The 18,283-nt window shown below is 47.0% G+C and overlaps 1 protein-coding gene across 1 annotated transcript in view; it reads left to right on the top strand.

Annotated features, from left to right (window-relative positions):
• LOC117530869 (protein shisa-6) overlaps positions 1-18,283 on the top strand; it is a 184,729-nt gene that overhangs the window by 15,735 nt on the left and 150,711 nt on the right. The window contains 1 exon segment of the mRNA XM_034193817.1: positions 15,436-15,537. Coding sequence (XP_034049708.1) covers positions 15,436-15,537 — 102 coding nt within the window.

Genomic DNA, 18,283 nt, shown 5'->3' with positions numbered 1-18,283 from the left:
AGGACAGTATTGGGTATGACATCTGGACAGTGGAAGGAAGACAAGGAGACTTGGTGGTGGAAGGAAGAGGTCCAGGAAAGCATCCCTTACCAAAAAGTAGTATATGCAAGTATGTTTCAAGTATACTTCTAGTTTACTTTTTATATACTTATCAGTACTATTTTTTTGGTAAGGGATAAGAGGAAAGAGGTTGGCAAAAAAGTTTTGGGATAGTCGTAGAGATGAAGAAAGTAAATGGGAGTACAAGGAGATGCAGCGTAAGGCAAAAAGAGAAGTGGCAAAAGTAAAGGAAAAGGCATATTGCGAGCTGTACAAGAAATTGAATAGTAAGGAAGGAGAAAAGGACTTGTACCGATTGGCCAGACAAAGGGACAGAGCTGGAACGGATGTGCAGCAGGTTAGGGTGGTAAAAGATGCATATGGTAATGTGCTGACAAGTGAGGAGTGTGTGCTGAGAAGGTGGAGGGAATATTTTGAAGAGCTGATGAATAAAGAATATGAGAAAAGAGAAAAGGCTGGATGATGTGGTGACAGTAAATCAGGAAGTACAAGAGATTAGTAAGGAAGAAGTGAGTGCTGCTATGAAGAGGATGAAGCGTGGAAAGGCAGTTGGTCCAGATGACATTCCAGTGGAGGCATGGAAATGTCTCGTAGAGATGGCAGTAGAGTTTCTAACCAGATTGTTTAATAAAATCTTGGAAAGTGAGAGGATGCCTGAGGAGTGGAGACGAAGTGTGCTGGTTCCTATTTTCAAGAACAAGGGTGATGTGCAGAGCTGCAGTAACTACAGAGGCATAAAGCTGATCAGCCATAGCATGAAGTTATGGGAAAGAGTAGTAGAAGCTAGGCTTAGAAAACAGGTGAAGATCTGTGAGCAGCAATATGGTTTCATGCCGAGAAAGAGCACTACAGATGCAATGTTTGCTCTGAGAATACAGTTGGAGAAGTACAGAGAAGGCCAGAAAGAGTTACATTCTGTGTTTGTGGAGAGTTCCAAATGAGAGGTGTTACACTTTGCATGGCGTGATGCTGTCTTAGATTATAAGCATGCACTACTGGCTACAAAGCGTGCCTATTATTCTGATTTGATCAATAAAACAAGCATAACTCAAAGGTTTTGTTTGAAACTGTAGCATTTCTCATTCATGGACAGCCACCTGTTATTCACTCTCCCTTTTCAGCACAGGATTTCTTGCACTATTTTGAGAAGGAAATTGAGGATATTAGGTTGAGCATATCTCAGCAGGCTTTGGTCCAACCACTGCATACTGCTATGGAGGTGGATGTGCCCACTGAGGTGTTACCCAGATTTACAGATTTTGATGGTATCTCGCTTGGCGCGCTGACAAAGCTCATGACGTCTACAAAAAGTACAACTTGGTTACTTGATCCTATACCACCAAAACTATTTAAGGACCTGTGGCCCATTCTTGGACCGACTGTGCTGGAAATTATAAATCTCTCATTAACGTCTGGATCTGTTCCTAAATGTTTCAAGTCTGCAGTGATTAAACCATTACTTAAGAAATCTAATCTTGACCCTAGTGTATTGAAGAATTATAGACCGATATCTAATCTTTCATTTTGTTCTAAAATCCTGGAAAAAGTGGTTTCGCGACAGCTTGTAGACTACCTCACTGAGAATAATCTTTTTGAGCCACTGCAGTCTGCTTTTAGAAAATATCACTACACAGAGAAAGCACTTATTAAAGTAGTGAATGACCTTTTTTGCGAGCAATGGACTCAGATACCACCACAGTCTTGGTGCTGCTGGATCTTAGTGCTGCATTTGATACTGTGGATCATCATATTTTACTCAATAGGCTGGAGAATCACTTTGGGATTACTGGAACTGCTCTTGCCTGGTTGACGTCATACCTGTCCAGTCGCTCTTACTGCGTATTGTGTAATGGCATCTCCTCTGATTGTAGGGACATGAAGTTTGGGGTTCCTCAGGGATCCATTTTAGGCCCCCTGCTTTTTTCCCTTTATGTAGCACCTCTTGGGAATATACTGCAGCGCTTTGGGATTTCCTTTCATTGTTATGCTGATGACACTCAATTGTACATGCCAATAACTGCTGGTAATCTCACTCACATAAAATCTTTGGAAGATTGCCTTGCATCAGTAAGAAATTGGATGTCTAGTAACTTCCTACTTTTAAATTCTGATAAGACTGAAGTTATGGTTCTTCGTCCAGTGAGGTATCGGCATCAATTTGATCAGCTAGCACTTATCTTAGGTTCATGTGTTATACATCATACGGATAAAGTGAGGAACCTTGGAGTAATTTTTGATCCTACGTTGTCCTTTGATCTCCACATTAGAGACATTACGAGGACTGCTTTCTTCCATTTGCGAAATATAGCGAAGATTCGTGCCCATCCTGTCTATGGCTGATGCTGAGACTTTGATTCATGCATTTGTGTTGTGTGGGCCGCCAGAAGAGGAGGTACTGCTGGCCCAGCACCAGAGGGTGCCCTGTCTGGAGTGCGGGCTCCAGGCACCAGAGGGCGCAGTCGCCTCACAGGAGCAGCCAGGGTGACAGCTGTCACGCATCACCTGCAACAGCTGTTACCAATCATCTGATCGGCAGGAGTATATCAGCAGGACGACGTCTCCACCTCTTTGCCGAGATATCGTTCTACCTGGAAGGTAATATTCTCAGCTCACTGTGTGACAGTAATCTTTTGTGACTTTGTGCGTTATATAACAGACTCCTTTTCCAACGAGAGGTGGAGGTAGTTTTCCTGCCGAGCGGATTGCTGGGTGCAAACGCGCCCTCATTTAACTGTACTTTGTTCCTCGCCAGCAGTACCAGGTCCGACACGCGGAGGCAGTGGCCACCTGGGAGTTCGGGACTTGGCGGCTCCAGTATTCCCGGGGTCCTGTGGCGGCGGAAACCGTGTGGTTCCGGTTCTACTTCGGAGAGGCGTCTCCTATCTTCGAGCCTGCCCACACGACACCTTTGTGAATTGAATTTTGTCCATTGTTGTAATCTGTTGTATTCGTTGTGCACGTTCGCAACAGTAAAGTGTTGTTATTTGACCTATTCCATTGTCCGTTCATTTGCGCCCCCTGTTGTGGGTCCGTGTACTTACACTTTCCCAACAGGATATCTCGGCCAACGTCATGGATCCCGAGGGGAGTCAACCGGCTGTTGAACGGCCAATGGAAGAACAGGGCGCACAGGCGCCCGCAGGAGGAATGATCGGTGAGTTGCAGCGGATCCTCACCATTTTCACGGCTCGGTTGGATTTAATGACCGAACAGAACGTCCTCCTTAACCGCAGGGTGGAGGCTCTCGCCGCGCAGGTGGAGGCGCGCCCTCAGGGCGCTGCTGCGGCTCTCCCTCCTGTCGACCCTGTGCGTAACAGTGACGTTCCACTGGTCGTTCAACGACCCCTCCCACCTTCCCCGGAAGCATACATAAGCCCTCCAGAGCCGTACGGAGGTTGTGTGGAGACGTGCACGGACTTCCTTATGCAGTGTTCGCTCGTCTTCGCACAACGTCCTGTCATGTACGCGACTGATTCTAGCAAAATAGCTTATGTAATAAACCTGCTTCGCGGTGAGGCACGCGCTTGGGCTACAGCGCTCTGGGAGCAGAATTCACGGCTTGCTCAGGGTTTGTGAGGGAGTTCAGAACAGTGTTCGATCACCCAAATAGAGGAGAGACCGCTTCAGCCGTGCTGCTGTCAATGAGACAGAGGCGCCGGAGCGCAGCTGCCTATGCAGTCGACTTCCGCATCGCGGCTGCGAGGTCCGGCTGGAATAGCACTGCCCTCCGCGCTGCCTTCGTAAACGGACTGTCGTTGGTCCTCAAGGAGCACCTGGTGGCTAAGGACGAACCGCGGGATTTAGATGGGCTTATTGATCTCGTTATACGATTAGACAATCGGTTAGAAGAACGCCGTCGGGAACGAGACGAAGGGCGTGGCCGGGCACGCGCCGTCCCTCTCCCTTCCGGTTCCAACCGAGTTCCGCCCTCCCCACGCTCCACGGCCCCTACGCTCCGTGTGGTTACAGCTCCCCCTGCTGACGAAGCTATGGACACGAGCAGGGCCACATTTAGGGCACCAGATAGACAGAGGAGGCTGGCCCACGGAGCGTGTTTTGTTTGTGGCTCGATAGAGCATCAGGTAAGGGACTGCCCCGAGCGGTTAAACACCAACGCCCGCCCCTAGAAACTGGGCTAAGGGTGGGCCGAGATATTCACGTGGGACACACCCATATTGCCACACGACTCCCAGTTACAATCCTTTATGAGGATTTAACCCTGAAGGCCCCAGCACTGGTGGACACGGGCTCTGAAGGGAATCTGTTAGACAGCAGATGGGCCAGGGAGATAGGGCTCCCTCTGGTGGCGCTTACCTCGCCTGTGCAGGTGCGAGCACTAGATGGCTCCCTACTCCCTCCAATCACATATAAGACACCACCAGTAACTCTGGTGGTGTCAGGAAATCACTGGGAGGAGATCGAGTTTTTTGTGACACCTGCTACCTCCCGTGTGATCTTAGGGTTCCCCTGGATGTTGAAACACAATCCCCGGATCGATTGGCCGTCCGGGGTAGTGGTTCAGTGGAGCGAGACCTGCCATCAGGTATGTTTAGGTTCCTCGGTTCCTCCCGCTTCCCAGGCTAAGGAGGAGGTCAGAGTCCCGCCCAATCTAGGGATGGTGCCGGTGGAGTACCACGACCTTGTAGATGTGTTCAGTAAGGATCTGGCGCTCACCCTTCCCCCCCACCGTCCGTACGATTGTGCCATTGATTTGGTTCCAGGCGGTGAGTTCCCGTCCAGCAGGCTGTACAACCTCTCCCGACCTGAGCGCGAATCAATGGAGACCTACATCCAGGACTCTTTAGCCGCCGGGTTGATCCGGAATTCCACCTCCCCGATGGGTGCAGGTTTCTTTTTTGTGGGTAAAAAAGATGGCGGACTTCGTCCATGCATTGATTACAGGGGACTGAACGAAATCACGGTTCGCAATCGATACCCGTTGCCCCTGTTGGATTCACTGTTCACGCCCCTGCATGGAGCCCGAATATTCACCAAATTGGATCTTAGGAATGCGTATCACCTGGTTCGGATCCGGAAGGGAGACGAGTGGAAGACGGCATTTAACACACCCTTAGGTCACTTTGAATACCTGGTCATGCCGTTCGGCCTCACAAACGCCCCCGCAACGTTCCAAGCTTTGGTTAATGATGTCTTGCGGGATTTTCTGCACCGATTCGTCTTCGTATATCTAGACGATATACTCATCTTTTCTCCGGACCCTGAGACTCATGTCCGGCATGTACGTCAGGTCCTGCAGCGGTTGTTGGAGAACCGGCTGTTTGTGAAGGGCGAGAAGTGTGACTTCCACCACACATCTTTGTCCTTCCTGGGGTTTATCATCTCCCCCAACTCCGTCGCTCCTGATCCGGCCAAGGTTGCGGCGGTGAGAGACTGGCCCCAACCCACCAGCCGTAGGAAGCTGCAACAGTTCCTCGGCTTTGCAAATTTCTACAGGAGGTTCATTAAGGGCTACAGTCAGGTAGTTAGCCCCCTGACAGCCCTGACCTCACCAAAAGTCCCCTTCACCTGGTCGGATCGTTGCGATGCCGCGTTCAAGGAGTTGAACCGGCGCTTCTCGTCTGCACCCGTTCTGGTGCAGCCCGATCCTAGTCGCCAGTTAGTGGTTGAAGTGGACGCCTCGGACTCAGGGATAGGAGCTGTGCTTTCCCAGAGCGGGAAGACCGATAAGGTCCTTCACCCGTGTGCCTATTTTTCCCGCAGGTTGACCCCGGCCGAACGGAATTATGACGTCAGCAATCGAGAACTCCTTGCGGTGAAAGAGGCTCTTGAAGAGTGGAGACATCTGTTGGAGGGAACGTCCGTGCCATTCACGGTTTTCACTGACCACCGGAACCTGGAGTATATCAGGACCGCCAAGCGGCTGAATCCCAGGCAAGCCCGCTGGTCACTGTTCTTCGGCCGTTTTGACTTCCGGATCACCTACCGTCCCGGGACCAAGAACCAGAGATCGGATGCCTTGTCCCGGGTACATGAAGATGAAGTCAAAACGGAGTTGTCGGATCCACCGGAACCCATCATCCCGGAGTCCACTATCGTGGCCACCCTCACCTGGGACGTAGAGAGAACCATCCGGGAGGCCCTGGCACGAAGCCCGGACCCCGGAACTGGGCCGAAGAACAGACTTTACGTCCCACCAGAGGCTAGGGCTGCAGTCCTGGACTTCTGTCACGGCTCTAAGCTCTCCTGTCATCCAGGGGTGTGAAGAACCGTGGCAGTTGTCCGGCAGCGCTTCTGGTGGGCGTCCCTAGAGGCCGACGTCTGGGATTATATCCAGGCCTGCACCACCTGTGCCAGGGGCAAGGCTGACCATCGCAGGGCTTTGGGTCTGCTCCAGCCGCTGCCCGTGCCCCATCGCCCCTGGTCCCACATCGGCCTGGATTTTGTCACGGGCCTCCCGCCGTCCCAGGGCAACACCACCATCCTCACGATAGTGGACCGATTCTCCAAGGCGGCCCACTTCGTGGCCCTCCCGAAGCTCCCGACGGCCCAGGAGACAGCGAACCTCCTGGTTCACCACGTCGTTCGGCTGCATGGGATCCCAACAGACATCGTCTCCGATCGCGGTCCCCAGTTCTCCTCACACGTCTGGAGGAGCTTCTGCCGGGAACTGGGGGCCACGGTGAGTCTCTCATCCGGGTACCATCCCCAGACCAACGGGCAAGCAGAACGGGCCAATCAGGAGATGGAGCAGGCCCTGCGTTGCGTGACAGCCGCGCACCCGGCGGCCTGGAGTACCCATCTGGCCTGGATCGAGTATGCCCATAACAGCCAGGTGTCGTCAGCCACCGGCCTCTCCCCTTTCGAGGTATGTCTGGGGTACCAACCTCCTTTGTTTCCAGTGGTTGAGGGAGAGGTCGGTGTGCCCTCGGTCCAGGCCCACCTACGGAAGTGCCGTCGGGTGTGGCGTGCCGCCCGTTCTGCCTTGCTGAGGGCCCGGATGAGGTCAAAGGCCCATGCAGACCGTCGGCGGACCCCGGCCCCTGCGTATCGGCCAGGGCAGGAGGTGTGGTTATCCACCAGAGACATCCCCCTCAAAGTGGACTCCCCCAAGTTACAGGACCATTACATCGGCCCTTTCAAGATCCAGAAGGTCATCAGTCCAGCCGCAGTGAGGCTTCAGCTGCCGGCCTCACTGCGGATCCATCCTGTATTTCACGTGTCCCGGATTAAACCACATCACACCTCACCCCTCTGTACTCCGGGCCCGGCACCGCCTCCTGCCCGGATCATCGATGGCGAGCCGGCTTGGACTGTTCGCCGGCTTTTGGATGTCCGTAGGATGGGCCGGGGCTTCCAGTATTTGGTGGACTGGGAGGGGTACGGACCTGAAGAACGCTCCTGGGTGAAGAAGAGCTTCATCCTGGACCCGGCCCTCCTGGCCGATTTCTACCGCCGCCACCAGGAGGCGCCCGTTGAGGGGGGGGTCCTGTTGTGTGGGCCGCCAGAAGAGGAGGTACTGCTGGCCCACCACCAGAGGGTGCCCTGTCTGGAGTGCGGGCTCCAGGCACCAGAGGGCGCAGCCGCCTCACAGGAGCAGCCAGGGTGACAGCTGTCACGCATCACCTGCAACAGCTGTTACCAATCATCTGATCGGCAGGAGTATATCAGCAGGACGACGTCTCCACCTCTTTGCCGATATATCGTTCTACCTGGAAGGTAATATTCTCAGCTCACTGTGTGACAGTAATCTTTTGTGACTTTGTGCGTTATATAACAGACTCCTTTTCCAACGAGAGGTGGAGGTAGTTTTCCTGCCGTGCGGATTGCTGGGTGCAAACGCGCCCTCATTTAACTGTACTTTGTTCCTCGCCAGCAGTACCAGGTCCGACACGCGGAGGCAGTGGCCACCTGGGAGTTCGGGACTTGGCGGCTCCAGTATTCCCGGGGTCCTGTGGCGGCGGAAACCGTGTGGTTCCGGTTCTACTTCGGAGAGGCGTCTCCTATCTTCGAGCCTGCCCACACGACACCTTTGTGAATTGAATTTTGTCCATTGTTGTAATCTGTTGTATTCGTTGTGCACGTTCGCAACAGTAAAGTGTTGTTATTTGACCTATTCCATTGTCCGTTCATTTGCGCCCCCTGTTGTGGGTCCATGTACTTACACTTTCCCAACAATTTGTCTCTTCTAGATTGGACTATTGCAATGCTCTATTTTCTGGCTTACCGCAGTCCAGGATTAGGGGTCTTCAACTGGTTCAAAATGCTGCTGCCAGACTTTTGACACAAAGCAGAAAGTTTGACCACATTAAACCCGTTTTGGCGTCCCTGCACTGGCTTCCTGTTCCTGCAAGATCGTATTTTAAAGTACTGTTATTAGTTTATAAAATTGTTCATGGACTTGCACCTCCCTATCTGGCTGACCTGGTAAGCCCCTATGTACCAGCTCGGGCCCTGCGTTCTCAGGGTGCAGGACTTCTGTGTGTTCCCAGGGTGAATAAAAAAAGTCTGCCGGTCACAAAGCTTTCTCCTACCGTGCCCCAGCTCTGTGGAACGATTCGGCAATCGGATACTGTGGAGATTTTTAAGTCACGTTTAGACTCATTTGTTTTCTCTGTTTTATCATTAGTATTATGAAGTGTTTTTATTCTTGTATTCTTTTATGGTCGTTTTTTTTTTATTGTGTTTTAAATTTTTAATTGTTTTTTGTGTGAAGTGCCTTGAGATGATTTTATCATGAATTGGTGCTATATAAATTAATAAATTTGAATGTGAAATTTGAATTTGAATTTGTGGACTTAGAAAAAGCTTATGATAGGGTGCCAAGAGAAGAGCTGTGGTATTGTATGAGGAAGTCTGGAGTGGCAGAGAAGTATGTTAGGGTAGTGCAGGACATGTACAAGAATAGTGTGACAGCGGTGAGATGCGCAGTAGGAATGACAGACTCATTCAAGGTGGAGGTGGGATTACACCAAGGATCAGCTCTGAGTCATTTCTTGTTTGAAGTGGTGATGGACAGGTTGACAGATGAGATCAGACAGGAGTCCCTATGGACTATGATGTTTGCAGATGACATTGTGATCTGTAGTGAGATAGAGAGCAAGTTGAGTCTAGTCTGGAGAGGTGGAGATATGCTTTGGAGAGAAGGGGAATGAAATTCAGTAGAAGCAAGACTGAGTACGTGTGTGAATGAGAGGGAGCCCAGTGGAATAGTGCAGTTACAAGGAGTAGAAGTGGTGAAAGTCGAGGAGTTTAAATATTTGGGGACAACTGTTCAAAGTAATGGAGAGTGTGGTAGAGAGATGAAGAAGAGAGTGCAGGCAGGGTGGAGTGGGTGGAGAAAGGTGGCAGGAGTGATTTGCGACTGAAGAATATCAGCAAGAGTGAAGGGGAAAGTTTACAAGACAGTAGTGAGACCAGCTATGTTGTATGGTTTAGAGACGGTGGCACTAACAAAAAGACAGGAGGCAGAGCTGGAGGTGGCAGAGCTGAAGATGTTGAGATTCTCTTTGGGAGTGACAAGAATGGACAAGATTAGGAATCAACATATCAGAGGGACAGCTCAGGTGGGACGGTTTGGAGACAAAGTCAGAGAGGCGAGATTGAGATGGTTTGGGCATGTGCAGAGGAGGGACCCAGGGTATATAGGGAGAAGGATGCTGAGGACGGAGCCACCAGGCAGGAGGAGAAGAGGGAGACCAAAGAGGAGGTTCATGGATGTGCTGACAGAGGACATGCAGGTGGTTGGTGTGACAGAGGAAGATACAGAGGACAGGGTGAGATGGAAACGATTGATCTGCTGTGGCGACCCCCAACGGGAACAGCCGAAAGACAAAGAAGAAGAAGATGCAGATGACTCTGCTTTATTGGTGTCAGCGATAGAAGATGGTTTGAGTTTGGAACTTGAATCTGCGTATGAAGGGGTAACTCAGAATACCTTATCATTAGGTAAAACAGAGTTAATGTTTACTTTATAAAAGTGGCTGCTCATGGTTAATGTTATTAACGAAAGCTGTGGTGGAAATGACATTGTATCAAAATCAGAGGTCACATATCAGAGGACACATATTTAAGTGTAGTAGTATTACTTCAAGATTGTTGACTTAAATCTCCATTAAACTGTCATTTCTCTGCAGAAATACTGGGAAATTAGATTTTAAAAATTAAAAAGTTGTTAGCGTTTCTAACAACTGTTATTATTTCTGTTATTTTACATGTGTATTTATTTTTATATCATGCTGTTTGTGCCCATCATGAGAACACACTGGAAATAAGTGTGTTTTACACTTTATATGTTATCCTCCATAATTTATCCATCCATCCATTTGGAGCCTGTCAGTCACAGAGTGCGATGCCGGGTTCATCCTGGACAGGACACCAGTTTATTGCAGAGTCACATACAGACAAACAAACACATTCACATCTACGGACAATTTAAAGTTCTCGTCCACCTAACCTGCATGTCTTTGGATGTGGGAGTGGAGGGAACCCACACAGGGAGAACATACAAACTCCACAGGTGGGAATTGATCCTATGGCCTTCTTGCTACAACGCAACAGTTCTAACCACTAAGTCACTGTGCTGCCTCCTCCTCTGTAATTTATTTTTTATGTAGGTTTTTTTTTTTTTTCTGGGGTCCAAACACCAGCAAAATTCATTGAAGGAGTCTATTGGGTTTTTTTGTGCTGTTTTTTTTTTTTTGCGTGCGTGCGTGCAGTGTGAGTCTGTGTAATGAACGATACATCTGCCGTCGTCGTCGTTATGCATGTGGCTCCAATGTTAAAGTTTTTTCCAGGCACTATAGTTTCACTAAGTGTGGACATAGAGATTCCACATGCACATTTCACATTTGTTGTTATATATATTTGTTAATGCCGATATTGTAGGGTTAAACTACACTATTGTACTTTATATGCTAGTTACCGGCTTTGTTTAACCTTGTTGGCTAGCAAGGTACAGTTGGCTTATTAACGGCTAATTTAATGGTAGCTCATCTAGCTACAGTTAGCAAATTTTCATGATTTACATTTTTATTTTACATGGTGGAGATTTTTAATTATTCTTCAGTTTATGGGTTCTTTAATAGTTATCAACATATAGTATCTAAGTTTGGGGTTTCCATTAGAAATCATATAGAATATGTATTTTGTCTTCCAATAGTAAGCTAGCAGGGTGAACTTTAGACAGATACCCAATTCATAGTACAGCATAGCTTCTGTTTCTATTATAAAATAACCATATTTAAAGCGTAGCCTACTGGCTATAATTTAATTTTACTACTAGTCTCCAGACTAGATATACGTATACCACAACCTTCTCCTGTATGAATATTTAGGTTTTAGGGCCTGGTCCCACTGGTGTGTAGGAGGATTTGCATATGGATTGAGCACAAAATTGGCTCATATTCGCTTAACATCCACAATATGCGTGAAACATGATTGTATGAGTCGGCCGACACCCGCACATGTCCGCAATCGTCTGCAGAGGCACGATTTCCGTTTTGAGGATTTTTGAGCTGCACAAAATTTTGGCTGCGGATGACATCCACCTTACATACTCCATACATACTCAATACTCAATCTATGCTCTGTATATTCACCATCATCTGCTGATATCCGCAACTGAGAAGGATTTGCGGCTTGGCAGCGGACTGGGACAGTGTGTAAAACGTATATTTTGCGTGCCCATCATGTCCACATCACGGACCAAAATAAGTTGTAGCGACTGCATACAAATTGGCCACGAATAAAGTGTTTTTATTACATCTGCTTTGCAACTGATTTGCGGCGGATGTTCAGAGCTGGACGCCATTCTTTGTTCTACCGGCTGCCACACGCTGTGCGCTGGATGCTGTCTATATAAAATAATTATTTTGTGGTGGATTAATCATTTTATTCTGCAAATTGGCTGTTGAAAACAGCTCTAATCACCTCCTGAATAAGAGAGGAAGCTGCAGCTGTGCGCGCGCGAACGGCTAATAAGCTGCAGAAAGCATTTTGAGCCGCCTAAAAAGGTAATTATTTGACTTGTTTACATTGTCAAGGAACAGCTGCGTGTTTTTTCCTTCTTGTCTGCAGCTGTTACAGTATTTATTCCTATGTTTATAACAGATTTAACTTCTTGTTATAATCGTTCAGACGAGCTGCGCTCTGGTGCGATCCGCTGATGTCACCACTCATGTTGTGTGGGCCGCTGAAGAGGAGGTACTGCTGGCCCACCACCACCAGAGGGCACCCTGCCTGGAGTGCGGGCTCCAGGCACCAGAGGGCGCTGCCGCCTCACAGGAGCAACCGGGGTGACAGCTGACACTCATCACCTGTGACAGCTGTCACCACTCATCTGATCTGCATCGGTATATCAGCAAGACGTCATCTCCACCTCTTTGCCGAGATATCGTTCTACCTGAAAGGTAATATCCTCAGCCTGACTGCTTGATAGAAAGCCCTTTTTGTGATTTTTGTGAGTGATAACAGACTTTTTCTCCAACGAGAGGTGGAGGTAGCTTCCCTGCCGTGCAGATTGCTGGGTGCAGACGCACCCACGTTTAATTGTGTTTTTGTTCCTCGCCAGCAGTACCAGGTCCGACACGCGGAGGCAGTGGCCACCTGGGAGTTCGGGACTTGGCGGCTCCAGTATTCCCGGGGTCTGGTGGCGGAGGAAATCGTGTGGTTCCGGTTCTGCTTTGGACAGGCGTCTCCTATCTTCGAGCCTGCCCACACGACACCTTGTAATTTGACCTTTGATCTATTGTGTAATCTGTTGTGTTTGTTGTGCACGTTCGCAACAGTAAAGTGTTGTTATTTGACCTATTCCATTGTCCGTTCATTTGCGCCCCCTGTTGTGGGTCCGTGTACTTACACTTTCCCAACAACTCACCCTGTTCACTGCTTGTTTACTCCAATCAACTTGTCCAAGTCCAGCAATTGCTCCAGAGCCTGTATTGTTGGTGTGAATAGTGATGCCGACGGCCCGAGTGCGCTTCTTTTATGACCACAATGCAGATGCCATGCACGCGCAACACAATGCGCGATGCATTTATAATACACCCGTAATACTGCCATGATAATCGCAATGTGTCAGATCCGTTTCCTCACTACATGCGTTATACAACCGTGATTGTTCATCATATATTCGCTATATATAATATTAATATATCCATAATTCATACTGGGACAGTTGTCATTTGTAGCCATTTTTGTTGCGGATGACAACGAACGCCCGTAATTTGTATACTTAATTCATGCGCAATTAATCCTCTCCCCAGTGGGACCAGGCCCTTAGAAGCTAACACCTAATATTATGTAGTAACTATATTTCTTCTATATGTTGTTATATATGTTGTTTACTACCCTTATTGTGTAAATATCACTTATATACGAGGTCTGTCCATAAAGTAACGGTCCTTTTTATTTTTATATTTTTGGACATGTCCACCTCTCCACAATTTCTCTTATACTCACTCGACTGGTAAGCACTGAAAGCCGAGATAGGCATGTCCCAACTTGTCCTCTAACACTCCGAAACGGAGGTGTTCCTTTGTCTCGCTTCCAAAGCGAATCGGTCGTGACGCACGAATCCTCCACGTGGCTTTCCATGACAAAATCTCGTTAAACGTGAAATCTGCCGGAAAATGGCTGATGTCCAGCTCTTGTGATAACCAGAGAAAGAGCACACGACGGTCTCGTATCCACAGAGCCATCCGTTTAGAAATGATACAGTGGTTTGTGCTTTGTCGTCGCAGCTCGGAGCGCGGCGCGCCGAGCGTCCTTAAAGGGGTCCTTAAAGCTGTAGTTAAAGTCCTTATTCTCTGTGAAGCCCGTAAAATTTTCACCGAAAGCCAGATAAATTTTTCGAATGGTTTCCAGGTGCCAGTCTCTAACAGCTTCTGAAAAAATTCTGATGGAAAAAAGTCCTTTTCATTCCGCCATTTCCAGACAATGAAAATCCGACGAGGGGGCGGGACCACTCCTTCCCAAGGTGTGCTCACAGGCGAATGACGTCACCGACAGGCGTGGAAAAACTCACGCATGCGCACGAGGGTTCAAGCATGTCTGACGTAAAAACATATGAATGAAATCCATCTAGTTTTTGAAAAAATAAAAAGGACCATTACTTTATGGACAGACCTCGTACATGATGTTCATTTTCTTGAGCCGCTTAGGTGAGTAGGGAGCATTCCCATGGGATAAAAAAGGTTTTCAACCCATCATCCCTGGTTCTCAAGACCAGGCATCTAAGTGGCTCTACTCTACTATACTTTTTTTTTTTTTTTAGCTATACCTTAGTATACTCTAATTGAGTTCTACTTTAGAATTGGAATGTATTATAGAAGACATACCTTACTGAATTTTCATGCAGCAGCATCTTCTATCTGGATGATGACTAGATGATGTGTTGTTATTATCCTATAGCCATGCATAGTTTTGCAGTAAAAACCTGATTTTTGACCAAAAAAAAAGCCAACAACAACAACAACAAAAAAACCCTTAACATTGGCTATAACTTCAACACTTTATGGAATACAGTTTTCATATTCAATGAAAGTATATTATTCAGTTATGGCCCTATGATGAAGGCAAACAAAACAAATTTCTGTTGATGTTTAATTTAATTTTATTTTTCTTTTATAAAACTCTTACATGGGACTGATCAGGCCGGGCGGCAGCTGAGACCACACTGTGTGTCTGGTAATAGTTGGTTATGGCCTCAAATAGGCCCTTGGAATTGATACATAGTAATAAGTTTGTTACATGATATGACCTGGTGGCATGGATTAGTGATTGTGGGGGGAACATCTATTTTGAGAACTTTGATTTCACACTTTGAGCGCATCATTCTGTGGAAGACAATTTAGAATCCAGTTGTATCAACAATAACCATCCATGATTCAGTTTCTCCCAGATGTCTTACCAGATGTCTTGATTTCAGACTTTGATTGCAAGTACTATGACACTTTATATGTGATAGATTCTTTGAACTGTGAGTGAGTGAGTGAGTGAGTGAGTGAGTGAGTGAGTGAGTGAGTGAGTGAGTGAGTGAGTGAGTGAGTGAGTGAGTGAGTGAGTGCTGTCCTGCACTGACCTCATGTTGGTGCAGCAGGTTGCCAGATGATACCATTTACTGTTTTTAGTTCTCACACCAACAATATGGAGGGGATGGACTCATTCATTCATCCATCTATTCATTTACTCACTGAATTTTTTACAGGTTATGTTCCCAGGCTTTGGAAAAGTCTAGAAACTTTTGCAACTTTCTCCCCATTTCAAGTATTAGTTCCTGCAGCAGAGAACCGGTTCATCTTCACTGATTAGCTGTGATGTTGCAATGATTTCCTGATGAGAATGATCTAAAACTGTGACTTCATGTCTGATTGCATCCGTGTTTTGCATGTTTGGCGGCCCCGTGTGCATGAGCAGGTCTCCACTACGGGAAGGAGAGCATCCGCAGCAGCGGAGGTCCTGAGCTTCACAACTTCATCTCCTCTGGGTTTGTGACATTGGGCCGAGGCCATCAGAAAGGTACTGTAGCCTTTTATCTTTTTTATCTCCTCCCTCAAAGTGCAGGAGAACAAGAGCTGTTTAAAGCTACAGTGTGTAGTGTTGACTGGCATCTAGTGGTGAGATTGCAGATTGCATTATGCCGTCGCCGGTCACGATTTTGATTCCTGTCATGTTTTTGTTTCTTTGGTGATGGGGATTCATGCTCTCTCGCCTTCTTTTGTGATAAGAAACGTGTGAGCCGCCAAAAATGGGGGTTCTCAAAACCGTTAGCCTGTGCTAGCAACTAGTAGACGGTGTATCAGGGAGTGACCACTGATTCCTCTTCTATCTTTATTAGGGCTGAGCGAGTTAACGCGTAACGCATTAATTAAATAACACTGACAATTTTTTATTGCACGTTAACACAGTTTTTTTTATTGTAAGTACTGTAAGTACTGTACTGTTGGTCACAGGCTTTTGTTTCCCAAGTGTGTTGCTGACTGCTGCCGCGGACATGGAGAAGGGCACGGAACGTTTACATGGCCGTTTTCATTTTAATGTGCTTCCAGACGGTGTAGTCGACAGAACCAAAGTTATTTGCAGCCACTGCAAAGCTGCATTTTCTTATCAGTGGAGTACTTTGAGTCTTAAATATCACCTAAACACAGCGCACACAGGTGATACCAGCAAATCATTCGACGAAACACACTGCGACACGTTAGATGCAGCGTGTGGAAGAACTATAGATAAACAAAGGCAAGAGAAGCTCGCAAATGCAATCGCAACAAATGATGCACGTATGAGATTCCTTCACAACGCACCATAAAGGAGAGGACTGCAAAAGGCACAACTTTAAAATGTGCACCTGCTGTTGCTCTCACTGGCGACGACCGGACATCACTGGGTAACCATCGTTTAGTTTTATTTAACTGCAACTGCAGAAACAAAATGCTGTTGTTAAGTGTTTGCCGAACAAACTTTATGGCACTTTCGTTCATATGGCAGAACATTTAAAATAAAATTGTGCTATACACTACTTTTTAATTCATTTTTGGTTTTTGCGTATAACAATGCGATTAATCATGGAAATCATGTGATTAAAATTTTTAATTATTGCCCAGCTGTCATTTTTAGCCTTCCAGCTTTGCTGCAAAATATGAAAGGTGCAGTAAGTACATTGCTGTTGGGCTACTGCATCAACATGGCGGTCTCCCTGAGGGGGCGCGCTCCCATGCAGATATTAAGCGCTCATTAAAACACATCGATTCACTGTTGCAGGTAATTAAACACTAATGAACAGACAGAATGTTATATTCCATTTCTGCTAATAAACGCCACAGAATTTTACACACTGTAGCTTTAAGACCTCCCAACCGCTAAAGCAACCAGGGTAATGTTCTGCTCGCAACGCGGTGATTAGCAACAGGACACCCGGGGGGGAATGTTTCCACATTCAATTTTCCTCACAGCAAATCAAATGAACTCCTGCCTCTGCATTTTACAATTAACTACAAACACACACACACTTACCGCCACTGACGGCGACGTCAGGGTGGAGAAGGTGACCCAACACTCCCCCCACAAACACACACACGCACCCATTAGAGCTCTCTTGTGGGTAATAGACTGATTAGTATGCAGCTGTTTCGACCAATCTCTTGTGATTTATTTCCATTCATTTTAGCTCCACAAATCAGAGTCTGTGTTGGTGGGGGGGCTGGGGTCACCTCACGAGGGTGACAAGGTCAAACTCCTTTACACAACACTGTTTTCAAATGTTTAATTGTGTTAGTGGAAGAGAGAACGCGACTCCATTCTATCCCTGGAGCGTTCCAATGTTTCACAGTACAGATTTACAGTTTTTGGTTAAAAAAAAAAAAAAAAAAAAAAAAAAAAAAGGGGCAGCGATGCTTTTAAACTGAAAGTGCTCGTGAACCTTCACGAGTGACTGAGATGTGAGTTGTTACCTTCTTACATTGCACAGGTGTCCAGAATTTCAAGAAAGATGTAATTCTGTGAAAAGGTGGTTTTTCATGGCTCCCAAATGTTCATGTTGTAAGCAGTTATTTCTAGACCTCTGTTCTATTTGAAGCATTTGAAGGTCAGGCACAGAGTTTCACATGGAAAACAACAAAGCTCAGGGAAAAAAAAGCCCCGTTAAAATGAGTTGAGTGTGATGTTTCTTCCCGCTGTAATCGACTCGGCCCCAGTGGGAATTTGATCATGTAATCTGTGCATCATCGCGGGGCTAAAAGCTATTTTGTTTTGAGTGTGGCATTAATTATCTAATGTCACAAATGGAGTGATATATCACTTATTATAATTACTAACAGGAAAGCAGCTGAATTTACCACACAAACACTTTGGCATCATTAAAGCGCGGAACAAGCTTGTTTTCAAGCTAGCTACGTACTAATTAGCCAAGCTAGCAAGCTTGGCAAGTGCTGTCGTGGCCGGGTTAAGATAACTAGATAACTCTGCTACAGCCCAGGTAATAAGTTCATGATTATTTCAAGGGAAAGATTCTGTTTGAGCCACTTTTGCTTTACTACAGTGGTGTTTGTTCCATCTCGTGAGCAAGCAAAGAAATTATTCACCATCAGAAATCTGAACTTTCACTGTGCATCATGCAGCACTCATTCCTTTCTGTGCACACTCGGGCTGCGTCTCAATTCAGGAGTCGTGTCCTTTAAAGGCTGCATTCTTCGGCCTCGTGTCCATATAGTGTTTTATTCTGTGTGGCAGCATCTTGTTTCAGGTGCTGTAAATGAGAACAGCATATGCA

The sequence above is a fragment of the Thalassophryne amazonica genome, chromosome 18 (assembly GCF_902500255.1).
Source record: "Thalassophryne amazonica chromosome 18, fThaAma1.1, whole genome shotgun sequence".
In the NCBI taxonomy this organism is placed as follows: Eukaryota; Metazoa; Chordata; class Actinopteri; order Batrachoidiformes; family Batrachoididae; genus Thalassophryne; species Thalassophryne amazonica.
Note: the sequence above shows the minus strand (reverse complement) of the source record. Positions and strands in the feature narration are given on the sequence as shown.